A 20,346-nucleotide genomic window follows, 5' to 3' on the forward strand; every position below is an offset into this window, starting at 1 on the left:
CCAGCGGCTTTACTGCAGCTCTCACCACTTGTACCTTCTCCACTTTCTTCTGGTCCTAAGTCCAGTAGCTCTTGCACAAGCTGATGTTTGACATCATCCAATGCACCTGCCTCCTCCATGCTGCCACGATACCTTGGATCCAAGATGGTGGCCTTTCTAAGGAGGACATTGATCGCAGGTGAGCTGTATTTTTCAGTCAGTACCCTGCACATGTTTTGTTTAATACTGGCTGTCAGTGCAGTGTCATCAGGGCCTGGAGAGAGAAGGTCGTCTTTAATCAGTTCCAACACAGGCTTAACCGAGGACACCGTGACGTATTTTTCCCCTGAGAGGATGTCTGTGAAGTCAGCCAGTGGTTTCATTGCTGCATTGATGGACTCCAACACAGAAACATCCTGCCAGGTTGGGTTGAGGTGGCTATGTTTTTTGTCTTCAACCAGGACACGTCTTATGGCTGGGAGTTGCTCCAGCACCCTCGCTACCATCTTCTGTCACATCGTGTGACAACATCCTGTGTGAAAGATAATATTGTTCTTGTTCATTAGTTTGTCTATATCAACATTCTTAAACAAAATAACTTCTTTTTACATGTCCATTATTTTTATTAATGCTCATATTGACCGTTTAACCGTTAAACGAAAGTAAACATTTTGACCGATTAATACTATCAGTTAAAGTTTTTTTTTTTTTTTTGCTGCATGGTAATATATATATATATATATATATATATATATATATATATATATATATATATATATATATTTATATATATACCAATATATATATATATACCAATATATATATATACCAATATATATATATATATATATACCATGCATCAATTATTATACCAAATATAATAACATTTATTATTATATTTGTAAACTCACTGGGCACGTTGACACGTGCAACCACACGCCTACAGACATATTTAGCTGAGCAAGCCAAATGAAGCGAGCAAAAAGTAGGCTACTATATGGGCCCATTTCGACAGAAAGGGCAACGAAGTTACTTGCAAAATATGCTATTAAAATACGGTATTAAAATAAAGCAGTAGTGCAAGTACAATGCAATATCACTTGTGACGCAAACATCCACAAGCAAATGAAAGGCGCTTCCCAAAGCTGGCCACTCTAGTGAGACGTTCTGTATTTCCCGGGACATCTGTGCCATCGGAGAGGGTGTTTTCTGCCGCAGGCTGTCCACAGGCTGTCCACAGGCTACGGACCAACCCCAAATCATGACATGTTACATTTTTTAAATAAAAACTAGACAAGCTGTGGATTAAGGTAGGCCTGCTATTTTTATTTGACGAAAAAACTTAGTCTGATGGAAAAAAAAAAGGCCGTTTTTTTTCAAAGCTTCAAAATGATTCAGTGTTTTCTTTTTGTCGTCATAATTTGTTAATTATTGAAGTTAATAAAATATATTTATTGTAGGCCTATCTTATGTTTTTTATTTATATTATTATTATTATTAAATTTTTTTCTGTTGTCACTGTCAGAAATGCTGCAGGTGTGTGAAAATTTTATGTGAATCCAGGTTCTGTTGTTGATCTGTTCTGCATGTTTGCACGTTAAAATAAACCCGGGATTTTTATTTTTAACGGGTCACAGACACACGTCAATTTTATTTTTTACTTAATGCCAATTCAATATTATAATCTTATCAGTTAACGACTAATAATCGGATAACGAGCGGCGGTTGTCGGTCGGGAAAATTAAAGGGATACTTCACCTCTGGAAAGATGTGTATTTAAAATGGGTCATTTATGTAGAAGAAATGTGAAATTATTTTAGAATTTGGTGCTTTCTAGACTGAGAAAAGACAGAAAATGTACTTTTGGCTTATGTGGATGAAAGACAACAACTCCCAGAATGCACTTGCTTCGCTGCCCTAGGAGGCCACTCCCAAGCCACGCCTACCGGTAAGAGAGCGCGCAGTTAAACAACAATGCTATTAGTGAGGCTCCGTGAAGAGTCTGCCCGGGATTTCACAATCGCCCAAAATGTCCGGGATTTGGCTTTTGCGTTCTACAGTCGCCATTAATTATGTTTACTGTAGCGAGCAGGACGAGGCTGAGGGCCGCGGGAGAACGGCGCGAGGCCGGTGGCGTGATTACCGATGAGCAGGACGCGCTCCAGTCAAAGTCTGTGAGACGCTCTGGTCTCGTATCTCTCACGGAGGAGCGGGATTTTTTTTAGCAATGTTAAAACGCACATCAACCGATCACTTGTTTAGTGTTCATGTAAACACTACAGTCAGATAAACCAATCGGAATGAATTCAGTTAGATTGAAACAAAAATTGTGCATGTAAACAATGAATGGCGACTGCAGAAAGCAAAAGCCGAATCCCGGACATTTTGGACGATCTCGACGGCCGGACATGTCCGGGAAAAAGAGGATGGTAACCCCTACTACTCAGCTTTCTCCTAATACTTAGCTTTCTCCACAGAACAAGAGCCTGCTAGCTTAGCTTCCAAAGAAAGACGGCAGACACTGTGTACATTCTGTGAGTGAGATCCCACCTCCTATGGGCGGGTTGAAAATATGCGGGACAGCCCCTCCTACTGGCTGTAGTCTTTAGCCTCTGGCCAAAAAATCCTCCGATGACGCAAAATGGCGATTTTTGCGTCATTGGAGGATTTTTTCCAGACAAAAAATACATAAATCTCTCCTCTCAGGGGGATATGAGGGTGGAAAGCACGGTAATTCGAAAATACTACAGGTTTTCTACTAATACAAAGCTTAATGCTAAATCCTGAAGTATCCCTTTAACCGAAATGAGCATTCCTCATACTAAAAGATTAGATACTGGGTTATTCTACAGGCTACTATAAAAATAAAAACTCTTTAAATATTTTATGTTGCAAATTCAACTATCAATGAATTAAACACCACTCTGCAGTATTAGACTGTGTTGGGGGAGATTAGCCTCACTCTGTGCCTTCCTCAGGTCTCTCCTCTTAAGCCAGCTCAGGTTGAATGCGTTGACCATACCTTTACAGAGTCTATGGCACGCGCTGTCCGATCTTTGTTGCTGTCCAGACCATGGGGCACAGCGAGATGGAGGTTGTGACCAAAGCAATTGAGCCATGGCCAGCCAAGATCCCTTATTGCAGCAACAATGTTAGCACCATTATCTTTAGTGATGCAAACTAGTTTGTGCTCATCCAGTCCCCAGTCTGCTACACCAGACTTCAGGTTTTCTCCAAGGGTGTCAGCAGTATGGTTATCTGGGACATACCTTGTCTCTAAACACTTGGAGTGCAGGCTCCAGTCAGCAGCACTTATATAGTGTATAGTCAAGCTCATATAGGGGGTCATGTTTGAACTTGACCACATATCCGTAGTGGCAGAGAAAAATTGGATGTCTTTGATCTCCTTTAGTATGTCATCTTTAATGCTGTTGTACAGTTGTGGAATTGCCGTTTGTGACACGTATGTTCTCCCAGGCAATTCATACTGGCTGTCAAATGTTTGCAGCATTCGTCGAAATGCCGGCTTTGCGACGATACTAAAGGGCAGCATCTCTTTAGCAATTAAGCGAACTACACTGTCGGTGAGTGCACACCAGTTTGCACTGTCCTGTTTGTACTTTGTTTATCAACTAAACGCCCCAGTGATGGTGCACTGTCGGGAAGACGGAAGTCTGTTGTAGTTGTTTTTTTTCCCAGCTGGGAAAACTGCAACGGATGATTGTGTTTTAGGTGCATGTGTATGTTTGTTGTGTTACCGCTTTTAGTTGCTACTGTTTTACAACAAATGCGACATACCAGCTCGCTCAGGTTAAGTGGTTCACCACGGTCATTCGGTTTGAATCTGAAGTGCTCCCACACTGCAGCTGTCGCGTTTGGCTTTGAAACCAATTCCATATCCTCCAACTCACAACTAGCGTCTCGTCTTCTCGCTCTTCTCGTCAGTCGCCTCAAGCACTCCCGCCTTCCCACACAAAGTCCATGTGACTGACAAGCGCCGCCTCCCCACACAAAAGACCATGCAACTGACAAGAGGGTTTACTTCTCCTACGCTAAGGAAACAAGAGTTGTCATTCAGTCTGTTTGGTAGAGATAGAGAGACGAGGATAACAAACAAGCATGCAAATGGAAATTATCGCGGCCGGAAAAATTATCGAGAGAATTTTTTTTTATCGTGCGATTCATTGACTATCGCGACAGGCCTACACATAACTAATAAGCTATATCAGAGTCACTGCAGACATTTTGGCCAAAAGTCAACTTAACTCTCGTTATATTAGGCATATTTGAAAAGTTTAAAGGCGCATTATGTAGTTTTAGAAAAAAGAAATTCCACAACTGAATAAACAAGAATAAACAAGAGAATATAACAAGAGAATGCCACACTAAATTAACCATACATTACCTAATTTGAATGCATCAAAAGTTTTCTGCGCTGGATAACAGGTAACAGATCAGCAATGTCTTCCTGTTGTACATATTTTAAGTCTTCTTTTGACGGAGCTCTGAAGTTTCGATATTATTTGCCACTGGGTGTCTTCAGACAGATTTGGCAAGGTCTTGCAGATGATCTCTTTGATTTCTTCACTCATGTTCACCATCATTCTGGACTAGAGGGACAGAATGGTGAAGAATTATCAGTGGTGTGCCATGGACAGTGTACTCATGCAAGGGATAGTAATCTAGCAGATTCTCCTGATTAATACAACAGTAGCTTCTCTGCATCAGTGTGAGGCTGTAAACACCCATGTCAGGAATACGCAGGGCATGATACTTTTCAGCAATAAAATATACTGCTGAATCCTTATGAACGAGAACCACTTTGATTTTTCCAGTAACAAGCCCCTCATCATCATCATCAATCACAATGTTCTTTCTGTATTTTGTCCCCTTCACAGTCACTTCATTGGCTATCAGAGTGTTTGTGGACTCAAAATTGTGATGTGCAACTGCTTCTATGATTACATCATTGTAGTCATCTGAGAAAAACTGTGTGCCCCTCTCCACTGAAACACAGGAGGGAAGAAGGTACCAGCACTCAGAAAGGCCTGCAGAAGCTGATGTCTCTCTGCAAGAGTAGAACATGGATTCTTAAAGTTGCGCAATTTTCTCAAACACTGCTTAAAATATGTGTGTTTGCTCTCGAATCTTAAAGTCCATAGGCGAATAAGTGGCCCAAACTGGATAATGATCTCAGGATAATGACTGACATAATGATGTTTCGGCTTCAGTGGGTTGTCAGGTTGTTCAGTGGGTTGTACATCCAATAAATGTACACATCTTGTTTTCAATCCATATTAATACATGTTATTGCTTGCCATTCACGTCCAAAATAGTCTTTAAGGGGAGACCAGTCATTTGCAAAAGTATCCAGAGTTCCATCCAGTACATTATGCTGTCTTTTGTATGGTAACAGTGACAAGAGTTTTTCACACCAAAGAGTTAAAGTAGGAGAGTATTCTTTAATCCAAACATGAAGTATGGAAAGGCGAGCAGCATACAACATTATGGACATTGTTTTTGTTTCCGGCACACAATTGTTTACACCAAGGATACACAATCTGGGATCCAGTGGCACTTTAATCCCAATTTTTTTAAACCCCACTTTGTTTATAGTATTCAATAGAACTAAGGTAACTTCTCATTTGTAAATATCGAAAGAAGTGGGCTTGAGAAATATTAAACTCATATTGTAATTGTTGGAAAGAGTATTGTCTGCATAAACATCTAATATTCTTATGATACCAGCTTCTCTCCACTCATTAAAACCAGCATCGATACAGGTATGTTTAAAATCTGGATTATTAGCAATGGGAGCCAACAATGAATATTTGTCAAGCCCGAAATATTTACAGCACTAAGAGATCTACAGATATTTTTCAATATATAATTTTTCTTAATCTTGGTGGATGCCAAGTCCTCCTTTTTTGATTGGTAGTTGAAGCTTTCGAAGTTCCATCCTTGGCCTTTTGTTATTCCACACAAATACTCCTACCGCACTGTGTATTTTTGTAAACATTTTGGATGGAATATAAATAGGTAGCATTTGGATAACATACAACAGGCGAGGGAGAACATTCATTTTGATTATGGCTATGCGGTCCAATAGAGATAGTGAACGATTAGTTCATCTTAGAAGATCAGTTTTTATTTTTGCTATTACAGGTACAAGATTATGTTTTATCAACTTTGAAAGATCTGCACTAAAATATATACCAAGATATTTAAATCCTTTTGTGGTCACTTTAAAAGGGTGATAGCTTAATGAACTTATTCTATCGCCAAGCGGAAAAGCTAAGGATTTTTCATAGTTTATTTTGTATCCTGAATGACTCTTAGGGCCCTATCTTGCACCCAGCGCAATTGACTTTGTACACCGACGCATGTATCATTCCTATTTTGCACCCGCGCAAAGCGCACTTTTCCCTCCACAGAAGCACGTCGCTTAACTAGGGAATGAACTTGCGCTCCCAGGGGCGGTTCAGCGCAAAAAAGGAGGCGTGTTCCGGCGCAAACGTTCCCTCATGCTATTTTGCTGGTTTAGAAAACAATTGCGCCACTAACCAGGAAAAAATAGTTTAAAGTCAGTGGCGCGTTGCACATGTTATTCATATGCTATTTTAAGTGCGCATGCTTGGCCATAATCAATGTAGCGTGTGCACAACGCGCATACACTTTGATTCTCTCATCTACACAGAAGCAGCAGTTTTCATTTTTGCAAATCATACATTATTACGATAGATAGATAGATAGATAGATAGATAGATAGACAATTTATTATAAAAGCATACATCTAGCTTACACATTTACCCAAATTATCATACGCCTGTTTAACCGAAGTTAATTTGGGTGGGTTTCTCCATTTCAATGTAACTTCTCTTTTACGGCCGTGACGAGAGCGTTGCTCTCCTTGGCTGTGAACCGCTCCTGGCGTGCGTCTGGCAAATCCGCCGTTACAATAGCAATCCGCTATGGAAAAAGCGCGTCTGCCCTTAAAGGGAATGTGAGATGACGCTCTGATTGGTTTATTTCACGTTACGCCCAAACCACACCTATGAATAATGAAGCTACTTCAGACCAACCCATTTTAGATTTGCGCCTGGCGCAAGAGTCATTTATCCCGCCGGGAAAATAGCAACAGCGCCGAGATCCGCCCACAAAGTCACTTGCGCTTTGCGCTTGACACTTGCGTTTCAGATCGTTAAATTAGTCGCCGCTATGTCACAGAGGTCGTATTACCACAGATACATGATGACGTGAAAAAGCACATCACCAGCTTGTTGCATGACATAAAAGCGATTAGCTTTACCACTGACATATGGAGTTGTAGTGTAAATCCAGTGTCTCTCATCAGCTTAACGGCACAATGGATAGATTTCAATCTACAACAAATCATGCTCCATGCAAAACAATTCCGAGGTTCGCACACCGGTCAAGCGATCGCGAGCATATTTGAGGAAATGCTTGCGACTTGGAAAATTTCCAAAAGTTCTGTACATGTTGTGGTCCGTGACAATGCCAGAAACATGGTAAAGGGCATGGAGGAGGCCGGAGTTTCTAGTCTTCCGTGTGTGGCACATACGCTGCAGCTGGCTGTCACGGAGGGTCTGCTATCACAGCGCAGCATTGCTGATGCCGTTGGAGTCGGGCGCAAAATAGTCGGCCACTTTAAACATTCCAACCTGGCATACTCTCGGCTTCAGGACATCCGGATACAGCTCGGTCAGCCCATTAAAAGACTCCAACAAGACGTGCAGACTCGGTGGAATAGCACCTTCTATATGGTGCAGTCTTTGATTGAGCAGAAACGGGCCATTGGTGTGTATGTGTCTGAAAACGAGCTCCCTGCAACACTAACAGCAAACCAGTGGAATATTATGGAGAAGATGCTAAATGTCTTGGCTCCCTTTGAAGAAATGACTCGTCAAGTGAGTTCTTCAGATGCTTTAGCCTCAGATGTAATTCCTGCTGTTACTGTGTAATTAGGTTCAATTAAGTTCAAATCATAGTCTCTGCTGCACCAATTCAACTGATATAAATACTAGTGTAGAACATTGCATAGAAACCGTGTCTATTCCTCGTTTAGTGAGATCAAATAATAAATCTAATGCAGGATCTAGGAAAAATCTAATTGTTATTAAAACAGAAAATGTTGCTATTAGTAAACAAAAACTATTTCTAAAGCTAGGTCTTCTAAACATTAGATCACTCACACCTAAGGCAGTTATTGTAAATGAAATAGTCACAGATAATAGCTTCGATGTACTTTGCCTTACTGAAACCTGGCTTAAACCAAATTATTATTTAGGTATTAATGAGTCTACTCCTCCTGGATACTGTTATAAGCATGAGCCCCGTCTGATTGGTCGTGGCGGAGGTGTTGCAACCATTTATAAAGATATTCTAAATGTTACCCAGAAAACGGGTTATAAGTTTATTTCATTTGAAGTACTTGTACTAAATGTTACGCTCTTAGATGTTAGAAAAACATCCCTATTATCTCTAGCCTTGGCTACCGTATATAGACCGCCAGGGCCTGCTGATTTCCTAAAAGAGTTTGCAGATTTTCTCTCAGACCTATTAGTCAATGTCGATAAAGCACTAATTGTTGGAGATTTTAACATACACGTAGATAATCCAAATGATGCGTTAGGAGCTGCGTTTACAGATTTATTAAATTCATTTGGGGTCAAGCAAAACGTCACCGGACCAACACATCGTCTTAATCATACACTCGATTTAATTATATCACATGGAACCGATCCAACCGATATAGATATCATTCCACAAAGTGATGAAGTCACTGATCACTACATGGTAACTTGCATATTACGTACTGCTGTAATATGTCATGCGGCGTCGCGTTATCAACCAGGCAGAACAATCCTCCCATCCACCATAGATAATTTCTCAAATTGCTTATCTAATCTGTCTCAGCTGCTGCCTGAACCCAAACAAACAGATGAACTAGAAGAACTAACTAGCACTATGAGCACCATTCTCTCTAGAACATTGGATGTGGTTGCACCTATTAAATTAAAAAAGGTCAGAGAGAAAAATAAAGCACCATGGTATAACAATACTACGCATGTTTTAAAGAGAGAAACCCGTATTTTAGAGCGTAAATGGAAACAAACTAATTTAGAGGTCTTTAGAATCGCGTGGAAAAACAGTATGTCACGTTATAAAAAGGCCCTAAAAGCGGCCAGCACCTCCGCAAACTAATAGAAAACAACCAAAACAATCCAAGGTTTTTATTTAACACCGTGGCTAAACTAACAAATAAACAGACGTCACCCGAACAAAACATCCCGTTACAGTTCAGTAGTAATGATTTCATGAACTTCTTCACTGAGAAAATAGAAAGCATCAGAACCACAATTGTAAACGTTCAATCTTCAATCGCGCCTTATAATTCAGCTTCAATTATCACCCCGCAAGAACAATTACAGTGCTTTACAACTATAGAACAAAAAGAGTTAAATAAACGTATCACTTCGTCTAAAACAACAACATGTTTATTAGATCCTATACCAACTAAACTACTGAAAGAAGTGTTACCTGTAGTGGAAGAGCCTCTCCTCAATATTATTAACTCGTCTTTATCTTTAGGTCATGTTCCAAGAACATTTAAACTGGCAGTTATAAAACCTCTCATTAAGAAACCACAATTAGATCATAATAATCTAGCAAATTATAGACCCATTTCACATCTTCTATTTATGTCTAAAATATTAGAAAAAGTGGTGTCCGCTCAACTTGGCTCTTTCTTGCAACAAAATGAGATCTATGAAAAGTTTCAGTCTGGATTCAGACCGCATCATAGCACTGAAACGTACTCGGTTACTAACGTAACCTCGGTTCTCTCTAGAGAGGAAACGAGTACTGCGTAATATCTTACGCTAGGGGAAATCTCTTTTCCGCGAGATACTGAAGCCAAAAAATTATCCTTAATTTTGAAATAATGTAAAACGCGTTGCGGCAGCATGCAGACATAGGCGAGACAGCTCGCGCGCCTATTGGCTGCCCTGCGGCAACTGCAGCAGCCTATCGATAAGGCCCTATCGTGACGTCATCACCAATGGGGGCGCTTCGCGCCCCATACGTCACGTCCCGCCGAAACGGGCGTGGCCTGGGGCTATAAATATAGCATCGAAAGGCTAGCTTACCGGTTTTTCATCGCCGGAGCGAACCGGAGCGTGCGCAGGCACGGCAAGATACGCAGTACTCGTTTCCTCTCTAGAGAGAACCGAGGTTACGTTAGTAACCGAGTACGTTCTCTTACGAGAGGTACTCTCGTACTGCGTAATATCTTACGCTAGGGGAAACAGTGTAAAACGCCGTGCATGCTATGATCCAGCACCAAAGTCCCAAGGGCAGGTGCCCGGGCTCATGTAGTACATGATCATAAGTGACTCACAGAGAGCCCAGGAAGAGTGGCTAGAATAGCATCATTCCTGTAATGCAGCATCCTATAAGAACAGTTATAGTGATGGTATTTACTCAGTCAGGGCGACCCCGGCCTGGACTGATGAATATAGTGGGTCTTACACATTGCCCATAAAGCTGCGCGATCTAAACGAGCGTTGCTCGCGCTATTTTGGTATTCTGGGCCGGACGTACTCGGGGCAGACAGTACCGATTTCTAGACTGAAAGCAGCTTAGCTTGCAGAGCGGGAACCTCTAGGTTATAAAACCTTATAAATGTAGACGGGGAGGCCCAGCCTGCCGCCATACAGATATCTTGCAAGGCAATCCCACTAGACCAAGCCCACGACGAGGCCACGCCTCTCGTGGAGTGCGCTCTGACACCCAATGGGCACTGCAAGCCCTTAGAGGTGTAAGCCAGCGCTATAGCATCGACTATCCATCTGGATAGGCTCTGTTTCGAAACGGCGAGTCCCTTAGAACGTCCGTAGAGTGAAACAAAGAGCTGCTCCGTCTGTCTGAAAACAGACGTGCGGGACACATAAGCCCTTAGCGCCCTGACCGGGCAAAGGAAGCTGGCGTCCTTCTCCTCGTTAGAGACCGGCAGGGCAGACAGGGAAATTACCTGGGCCCTGAACGGTGTATTGAGGGATTTAGGGACGTACCCTTGCCTTGGTTTGAGTATGACTTTCGAGTCATTTGGCCCAAACTCCATACACGTCGCGCTCACTGAGAGCGCTTGTAAGTCCCCTATGCGCTTCACTGAAGCGAGAGCCAGAAGAAACACCGTTTTGAAAGACAAGTGTTTGATATCTACTGACTGGATAGGCTCAAATGGGGCACCCTTCATGGCCTCCAAGACCGTAGAAAGGTCCCATATGGGGACTGAGGGAGGTCTGGGAGGATTTAACCTCTTAGCTCCTCTAAGGAACCGAATGACCAGATCGTTCCTTCCTAGTGACTGACCAAGCGTTGGTTTGGAAAACGCTGCTATAGCCGCCACATAGACTTTGAGCGTGGATGGGGCTCTGCCTTCATCCAGTAGCTCTTGTAGGAAGGAGAGAACCTCCGTCACTCCACAGTCCAGGGGTGAAAAGCCGCGTGCTGTGCACCAGCTGGAGAACACTGACCATTTTGAGGAATAGAGCCGTCTCGTAGAGGGAGCTCTAGCCTGCATGATCGTGTTTAACACTCCCTCTGGGATATCAGAGGGTACCCGTTGATGGCCCACGCATGTAGGGACCAAAGCTCCGGGCGAGGATGCCAGATCGAGCCCCTGGCTTGAGAGAGGAGGTCCCTCCTCACTGGTATTGGCCATGGGGCAGTGCTCGTCAGCTGCATAAGAACTGGGAACCAAGCCTGGTTCTTCCAGAACGGAGCAACCAGTAACACTGAGCATCTGCTTTCCCTGATCCGCTCTAATACCTGAGGTAGGAGCGTGATGGGGGGAAAGGCATAGAGCGGGCAGCGGGGCCAGACGTGGGCCAGCGCATCCCTGCTCTTTGAGAAAAATTCCGGGCAGTGAGCGTTTTCTTGAGACGCAAACAGGTCTATCTTTGCTCTGCCGAATGTCTGCCACAGCAGTTGGACTGTCTGCGGATGCAGTGACCATTCTCCTGCTGGAACATTGTTCCTGGACAGTCTGTCTGGTCCCACATTCAGGTGGCCAGGCACATGCGCTGCTCTGAGCGAGCGCAAATTGTGCTGAGCCCATACCAGGAGGCGTTTCGCTAACCTGTATAGGTTTCGGGATGTGATGCCTCCCTGGCGATTTATGTAGGCTACCACTGACATGTTGTCCGAGCGGACCAAGACGTGGTGTCCTGCTATTTGGGGACGAAAGCGCCTCAGCGCGTTGTCGACTGCCATCATTTCCAGGCAGTTTATGTGCAGAAGCTTTTCCCGTTCTGACCACTGGCCAAAAAACGGTCTGCCCTCGAGCAGTGCTCCCCATCCCGAGGTGGAGGCGTCCGTGGACACCACCTTCACACTCGAGGAAGTCCCCAGGCTTACACCTGACTGGTACCAGTCGGTCGCTCTCCAGGGTATCAGTGCTGAGACGCATTCCTGATCGACCTTGAGACGAAAGAGACCTGAAGTCCATGCTCGACGCGGTACTTGCGCTTGTAGCCAGAACTGCAGTGGGCGCATGCGAAGCAGACCCAGCTGGAGAACTGTGGATGCTGCTGCCATGAGACCGAGCATCCTTTGAAACTTCTTTAGCGGGACTATAGTGCCGCGGCGGAAGGTTTCTGTCATGCGCTGAATAGTCAATCTGCGCTGTAGCGATATTTGAGCTGTCATTGACAGCGAGTCCAGTTCTGTGCCCAGGAAAGATATTCTCTGACTGGGAGACAGTGAACTTTTCGCCCAGTTGACTTTGAGACCCAGATTCTCGAGATGTTCGAGTAAAATGGTTCTGTGTTCTATGAGCTCCGTATGTGACTGAGCTAGAACCAGCCAATCGTCCAAGTAGTTCAAAACTCGCATTCCCCGAAGTTTCAGGGGAGCGAGGGCTGCGTCCATGCACTTCGTGAATGTACGGGGTGCTAGGGACAGGCCAAACGGTAGGACTGTGTATTGATAAGCCTGGCCCTCGAAGGCGAATCTCAGAAATCGCCTGTGACGTGACGCTATTTGTATTTGGAAATACGCGTCTTTCAGATCTATTGACACAAACCAGTCCCCGTGGCGAATTTGCGCGAGGATTTTCTTGGTTGTGAGCATTCTGAACCTGCGTTTTGAAAGCGCTACGTTCAGTTGTCTTAGATCTAGAATGGGTCTGAGACCCCCGTCTTTTTTCGGAACCAGAAAATATCTGCTGTATAGCCCCCCTTCGCTCTGAGCTTGAGATAAAGGCTCTATTGCCCCTTTGCTCAACAGCTTCGCAATTTCGGTACGAAGTACACTTGCTACTTCCTTTTCTACCGTGGTTTCGACTCGCACCGCACAACGGCGGGGACGTCGAGCGAACTGTAGCGAATAGCCTCTTTTTATAATGTTCAGCACCCATTCTGATACACCGGGAAGCTTTGCCCACGCATGTGCGTGCATAGCTAAGGGTTGAATGAGATTGGAGCTCTGGTCGTGACATAGTGGCGACCGGGGAGCTTCGGTATGCTGTATTATAGACACCGCATTTGCAGCGCTCGAGGCGGGGAGTGTTTTGATCACAGCGGGCGGTTCGCCCGCGCTCGGCTCTCTCACGGCAGGTAGCTGAGAGACGGCGAGCGTGGGGGAAACCGAGGGATTCGTCATGTCTGTGAGTGAATGTGGGCGCAGGACAGCGGGCACATTTGCACTGAAAACACCATCGACCTGAGTCGGTTGTATGTGTGTTGGTTTCGTTTTTACAGAAACCAAGAGACATGCAGCGTGTAGTGTTTGTGGGCACTGGGACGTGGGCACGTTCACTACATTCTGTGCGCAATCGACATGAGTCGATTTTATGTGCGCGAGCCCTGTGGGGCGGGCTGTGTCTGTGTGTAGGAATGGGCACTGGGCAGTGGGCATTTTTACTACACTCATAACACCGTCGGCCGTGGCCGGAATACCAGAAAATACGCTCTTTACAGGATTTATCTGGGTCGCCGTGAAAACGGCGTTTGTGTACAGGCAAGCGGGTAATGCAACCGACTTGTTTACTGCAGAGTACACTGGAACAGTCGCATGTAATGGAACTGGACGAGCGGGAAGTTTTGGTGGAAACCCGGCCGCAGCGGGGCTTGAACACCGTCGTTTTCCTAAGCTGGCTAGGAAGACTTTGAGGCCTCGGGCTTCATCTCAACCTTCGGCCGAGTCCCACGCTGTGGGGGGCGGCGGCCGGCAGAGCGAGAGCGTGGTCTCTGGTCCCGGGCCTGTCGACGCTGTGAAGCGGCGGCGGGGGGCGGTGGCTGCGAGCTGCGAGCAGACGGCTGTTTAGAGCGGCCTGATGCGGAGCTAGAGCGCTTTGGCAAAAAGTGCTTCATGGCCTGCGACGTCTTTTGTACCTCAGCGAATCTGTCTGCGAAATCTTTGACGGACGATCCAAAGAGGCCAGTAGCAGAAACGGGGGCGTCGAGGAACACAGAGCGCTCCGAGTCCGGCATTTCTGAAAGCGTCAGCCAGAGGTGTCTCTCAGCAACGGTGAGAGAGGCCATGTTCCGCCCTATGGCCTGTGCAGCGGATTTCGTAGCGCGGAGTGCGAGGTCCGTAGCGCTCCTTAAATCCGCCACGTTGATTGCTTCCGTGCCTTCCTCGTCCAGCTTTCGGAGAAGGTTAGCTTGGAAGATCTGGAGAGTGGCCATAGTGTGTAGCGCTGATGCAGCCTGCCCAGCGGCGGTGTAAGCGCGACTGTGCAGGGTGGAAGTAGCGCGGCAGGCTTTTGAAGGTAGCGCCGTCTTAGTCCGCCGTCCAGCAGAGGGCGGGCAAAGATGGGCTGCTACCGCCTCCTCCACTAGAGGGAGAGCGAGGTATCCTCTGTCTTTGGCACCGTCCACCACGGAGAATGCCGCCGAAGCAGAGGAACGTAGCCTGGCTGAAAAAGGGGCGCTCCAAGACTTTGCCAGTTCTTCATGAAGCTCAGGAAGAAACGGGGCGGGTCTTGAGGGCGTGGAAACGCGGTCCCCTTGCAGAAAACAGCCGTCCAGACGGTTGCGTGTAGGCTCGGCGGGCGCGGACCACTCGAGGCCGAGGCTCTCTGTGGCCTGTGTGAGCAGACGCATCAGCTCAGCTTCAATGCTGGCCCGTTTTCCTGACGACTCGCGGGCAGAAGAAGGGGCGAGGTCCACAGAGCTCGCCCAATCCTCGCTGTCCGAAGCCAGGATAGAGCAGTTGTCCTCCTCGAAAACTGCCGCTTCTTCCTTGTCATCTCCGGCGGAAGCGGCGGCCAGCGGCGGCCACTGTCCGGGAGTGAGAGACTCGAGAGAAGCAGACGGCGAAGCTGGCAGGCGCACCGGCGAGCTTTTCTCGGTGGGAGGCTCAGGGATCCGCTGAGCACGGCGCTTTTTACGGCGCGGCGTCGAAGCGGGGGGTGCAGGCTCGTGGAAAGTTGCCATGCGAGTCCTCAGAGTCGCCATAGGCATAAGCTCGCAGTGAGGGCATCCGCCGTCAGCGAGCGCTAGAGCCGCATGTCCTTCACCCAGGCAGGAAACGCAGATGACATGGCGGTCCCCGTCGCTGAGTGGGGCTCGGCACGAGCCACAGGATGGACGAGACATCTTGAAAAAGACGCTCTGCTCTTTTAGAAAGGGAGTGTGAGTCGCGGCGGCGAACACACACAAGCAATGAAAGGATATAACGCCGGATAGCGTAGCAGGAACGGTGGTTGAAGGCGGCGCGGCCAGCGACTCCAGGTACCGAACTCGTCCCGCTGAAATGCTGTTTCCACGGCGCGGCTTCTTCTCTCTGGATCCAGCGATGCGTGAGCTCCGCTGAAGAGATGAAAAATCGGTAAGCTAGCCTTTCGATGCTATATTTATAGCCCCAGGCCACGCCCGTTTCGGCGGGACGTGACGTATGGGGCGCGAAGCGCCCCCATTGGTGATGACGTCACGATAGGGCCTTATCGATAGGCTGCTGCAGTTGCCGCAGGGCAGCCAATAGGCGCGCGAGCTGTCTCGCCTATGTCTGCATGCTGCCGCAACGCGTTTTACATTATTTCAAAATTAAGGATAATTTTTTGGCTTCAGTATCTCGCGGAAAAGAGATTTCCCCTAGCGTAAGATATTACGCAGTACGAGAGTACCTCTCGTAAGAGAACTGCGCTCGTTAAAATCACAAATGATTTACTTTTAGCTTCTGACCAAGGCTGTATATCAATACTAGTTTTACTTGATCTTAGTGCTGCGTTCGATACTATAGATCATACATTACTCTTAGATCGACTACAAAATTATACTGGTGTTCAAGGACAAGCACTAAGCTGGTTCAAATCATACCTATCTGACCGCTACCATTTTGTCTATTTAAATGGAGAAAAATCGATCATAACTCCAGTAAACAATGGAGTGCCGCAGGGATCTGTATTAGGCCCTCTGTTATTTTCAATATATATGATGCCACTTGGAAATATTATAAGGAAACATGGAATTAGTTTCCATTGTTATGCTGATGACACTCAAATATATATTTCATCACGGCCGGATGAAAACGCTAAATTTTCCAAATTGACAGAGTGTGTTAAAGATATAAAAGATTGGATGACGCGTAATTTTCTTTTATTAAATCCAGACAAGACAGAGGTAATACTTATCGGTTCAAAAAACCGCCCACAAAACCTCGCACAATACAACTTTAACATCATAGGATGTCCTGTTACTTTATCCTCTACAGTAAAAGACCTGGGTGTTATACTCGATTGCAACCTGTCTTTTGAAAATCATATTTCATATGTTACAAAAACAGCCTTTTTCCACCTTAGAAACATTGCTAAGCTACGTAATATGCTATCAGTTTCTGATGCAGAAAAGTTAGTTCATGCATTCATGACCTCGAGACTGGATTACTGTAATGCTTTATTAGCTGCATCCTCAATAAACAAGCTACAGTTAGTCCAAAATGCCGCCGCTAGAGTTCTTACGAGATCAAGAAAATATGATCATATAACACCGATTTTATCATCACTGCATTGGTTACCTATAAAGTTCCGTATTAATTACAAGGTATTGCTACTGACTTATAAAGCCCTAAACGGCTTAGCTCCAGTCTATTTAACGGATCTTCTATCACCCTATAATCCATCGCGCTCTTTAAGATCACTAAATTCAAGGCTTTTGGTCATACCTAGGATATCCAGAACCACCAAAGGAGGGAGAGCATTTTCACATTTGGCTCCAAAACTCTGGAATAGTCTTCCTGATACTGTTCGTTGCTCAGACTCGCTCTCCCAGTTTAAAACTAGATTAAAGTCGCATCTCTTCAGCCAGGCATTCATATAATCCTACAGTTCAAACTACAATCCGGCCTCTAGCTCATAAATGCCAGAGGAGAACTGGCCCCCGACTGAGCCTGGGTTCTCCCAAGGTTTTTTTTCTCCATTAGGTCACCTGATGGAGTTTTAGGACACCATTAGGTCACTTGATGGAGTTTTTCGGTTCCTTGCCACTGTTGCCTTTGGCTTGCTCAGTTGGGGATATTTTGGGGATATTTAATTTAATTTTATCAATCAATAAATTCCTCTTGAAACAAACTTTGTTGTATTATTTTAATTTAATACTGTGAAGCTGCTTTGATACAATCTGTATTGTGAAAAGCGCTATACAAATAAACTTAACTTGACTTGACTTGACTGTGCTACAGAGACTGTTATTGAAACATATGGATGAGGACCAAGGTATCAAAACGATGAAGAGCACTTTGCTTGCTGCTTTGCAGAAGCGCTTCTCCAACATTGAACAAAACCCGCTTTACTGCATCGCAACGTTACTCGATCCAAGGTAAAACATTTTTTTAAATAATTTAAATTATAATAAATAAGTTTCCTTTTTTTTTATTAAATGTATATATCATTCATTATTATACTATTACGTTTTTATATTAAATAATTTCATCATAATGATAGAATAAAAAAATTAATAAATGTTGGGGTAATCTATTCAATTTAAATTCCAAAATGCAAGAGTTTTTTTTTTTCTCTTATACTAAATTGTCATTGTTTTTTGTTTGTTTTTTTAGGTATAAAGATCGATTCATCTCCAACACAGACACTGCAAGGCAGGTCAACGAAATGGTGGTACTGGAGCTGCAAAAAAACATCTGTTGGAGAGACAGCCACAGCTGAGGAGCACAGAGAACCAGCTGTCAAAAGGCCTCCAGTGACCAGCCAGGTAGCATTCTGGACAGTGTTTTTGAAGAAATTGCAGATGCATCTACGTCTACGAGCAGATCTCCAACAGCTGTTACCATACAGCTGGAAGCATACCTTGGAGAGACCACTGTGCATCGGTCAGACAAACCCTTCAAGTACTGGGCAGTTAATAATCTGCGATTTCCGGCTCTGGCTCAAATGGCACAAAAATATCTTTCAGCCCTTTGCAGTAGCGTGGAAAGTGAAAGATTATTTAGCTCCGTGTCACACATTCTGAATGAAAGCAGAAGCAGACTTGTTGCTGAACATGCAGAGATGCTTCTGTTCCTTAAAAAGAACCTGCCACTTACTTTTGAAAAATAATCCTCATGGATTTGTTTTTTCTTCAAAAACTCTGAGGAACATCCTTAGCTTATATTTCTTAATTCTTATGAACACTCTTCCTGCAGTTATAGTGTTGCTAGATTTAATAGTACACTCTAATATTTCACTTTACACTTGCGGCTGTGATTACATTGTTATTCAGTGTTATGTTATAAACATTTGTTCTGTGATTTCTTTGGCACTTTATGACAAATTTGATTGTCTTGTTGTCTGTGATTTCTTTAGCACTTTGACAACTTTGTGACAGGCAGGTAAAAATAGCATTCATTATGTCCTTGGTTTTGCCCTTTGGAGGTTATTGGACACTGAAATTTGGGCTTTGAAAATTTGTGATAAGCACATAAGAATGATTCATTTTTTTAAGTTTATTTAAGTTGTTAAAAATAACGATGCTGATATGTTCATTAGTCTCATTGTGTTGTTCTTAGAAAATTGCCACATAAAACGAGCCACCAAAAACCATCTGCAATTATCATTGTTTATGAGAAGGAAAAAAAAGAGGAATGAAATATGACAAAATCATACACTTATTTCAAATATTTCACTAGTGGAAGCAGTTCTATGTTAAATTAAATTATACATACCTTTCACCACTAATTTCAACAGTGACTTCTTCAAAGGGCTTCAAAATCTCACAAACATCCTTAATCATGTCCCATTCTTCGAGTGTCAGGGTTGGAAGGTCGGGGTTTACCAGTGCAATTGTAGCAATGGTTGCTTCCTTCTGCAGCCAAAATCTTTTTAGCATGTAATACGTGGAGTTCCATCTTGTAATTACATCCTGCTTGAGCCTCAGCTCTTCAAGGACCATTTGTTTTTGTTGCCTTTAGTCTTTCTGTTGCAACAGTGCTTCTGTTGACATACTCAACAACACTCTTGACTTTTGTCACTGTCACTTGAATGTGTTTTAAGCTTTCCCTCACAATCAGATTCAGTGTGTGGGCAAAGCATGGCAAGTGCTTCCATTCAGCTCTCCGGATAGCTGCTTCCATGCTGCTGGCATTGTCAGTAACACAAGCAACCACTTTGTTTGTGATTCCCCACTCTTCACAAATCTTTTTAAGTTTGGCTGCCAGGTTGTCAGCAGTTTGTCAGTCAGTGAATGAAAAGCAGTCAAGAAGAGGTGATGAAAGGGTAAAATTTTCATCGATAAAATGACAAGTGACTGCCATAAAACTTGTAGTTGTCCGTGACGTCCAGGTATCAGTCGTCAGACACACAGCAGAGGCATTGCTGACTTTCACTTTCACCTCTTCTTTAATTCTGCCGTAGAGCTGTGGCATCAGAGTGTTTGATATAGTCTTTCGGTTCGGTAAAATGTATGATGAATCAAATTGCCTTCAAGAATCTTCTAAATCCAGTGTCACTGATGATTGAAAAAGGTTGTAAATCCAATCATTTTAACTAACTCCTCATCCACTTTGCTTTGTCTGACAGGGCCAATTGGTGTTCTCACAAAGCTTGTCATCTGACTTTGTCTCGTCCTTTGGACACTGGTGCCAGATGAGGATGCAGTAGAGGCAGTAACAGAGGAGACAGCAGCCGCAGAAGCACTACTACCTGAGGCTGATGCAGTTTCTGTAGATTCTTGCCTTACTTGCACAAGCAATTCACTTGGATGTTTTGTTTGAAGATGTCTTCTGAAATTTGAAGTTGTTCCTCCTTGGCCTGACGAAATATTGTTGCAAAGCTTGCACTTTGCTTTCTGGGGTCCAGCCACATCAAAGTGAAGCCAAATATTGCTCCTTTTTCTGGAGGTCATCTTCAAA

The 20,346-nt window shown here is 44.4% G+C and overlaps 1 protein-coding gene across 1 annotated transcript in view; it reads left to right on the plus strand.

Annotated features, from left to right (window-relative positions):
* The window catches only part of LOC309501617 (uncharacterized protein), a 68,879-nt gene extending 50,798 nt beyond the window's left edge, over positions 1–18,081 (plus strand). The window contains exon 5 of the mRNA XM_082173755.1: positions 18,061–18,081. Coding sequence (XP_082029881.1) covers positions 18,061–18,066 — 6 coding nt within the window. The 3' untranslated portion in view covers positions 18,067–18,081. The remainder of the gene's footprint in view (positions 1–18,060) is intronic.
* Positions 18,082–20,346: the final 2,265 nt, after the last annotated feature.

Source organism: Leuciscus leuciscus (genome assembly GCF_965113295.1).
Source record: "Leuciscus leuciscus genome assembly, chromosome: 6".
NCBI lineage: Eukaryota > Metazoa > Chordata > Actinopteri > Cypriniformes > Leuciscidae > Leuciscus > Leuciscus leuciscus.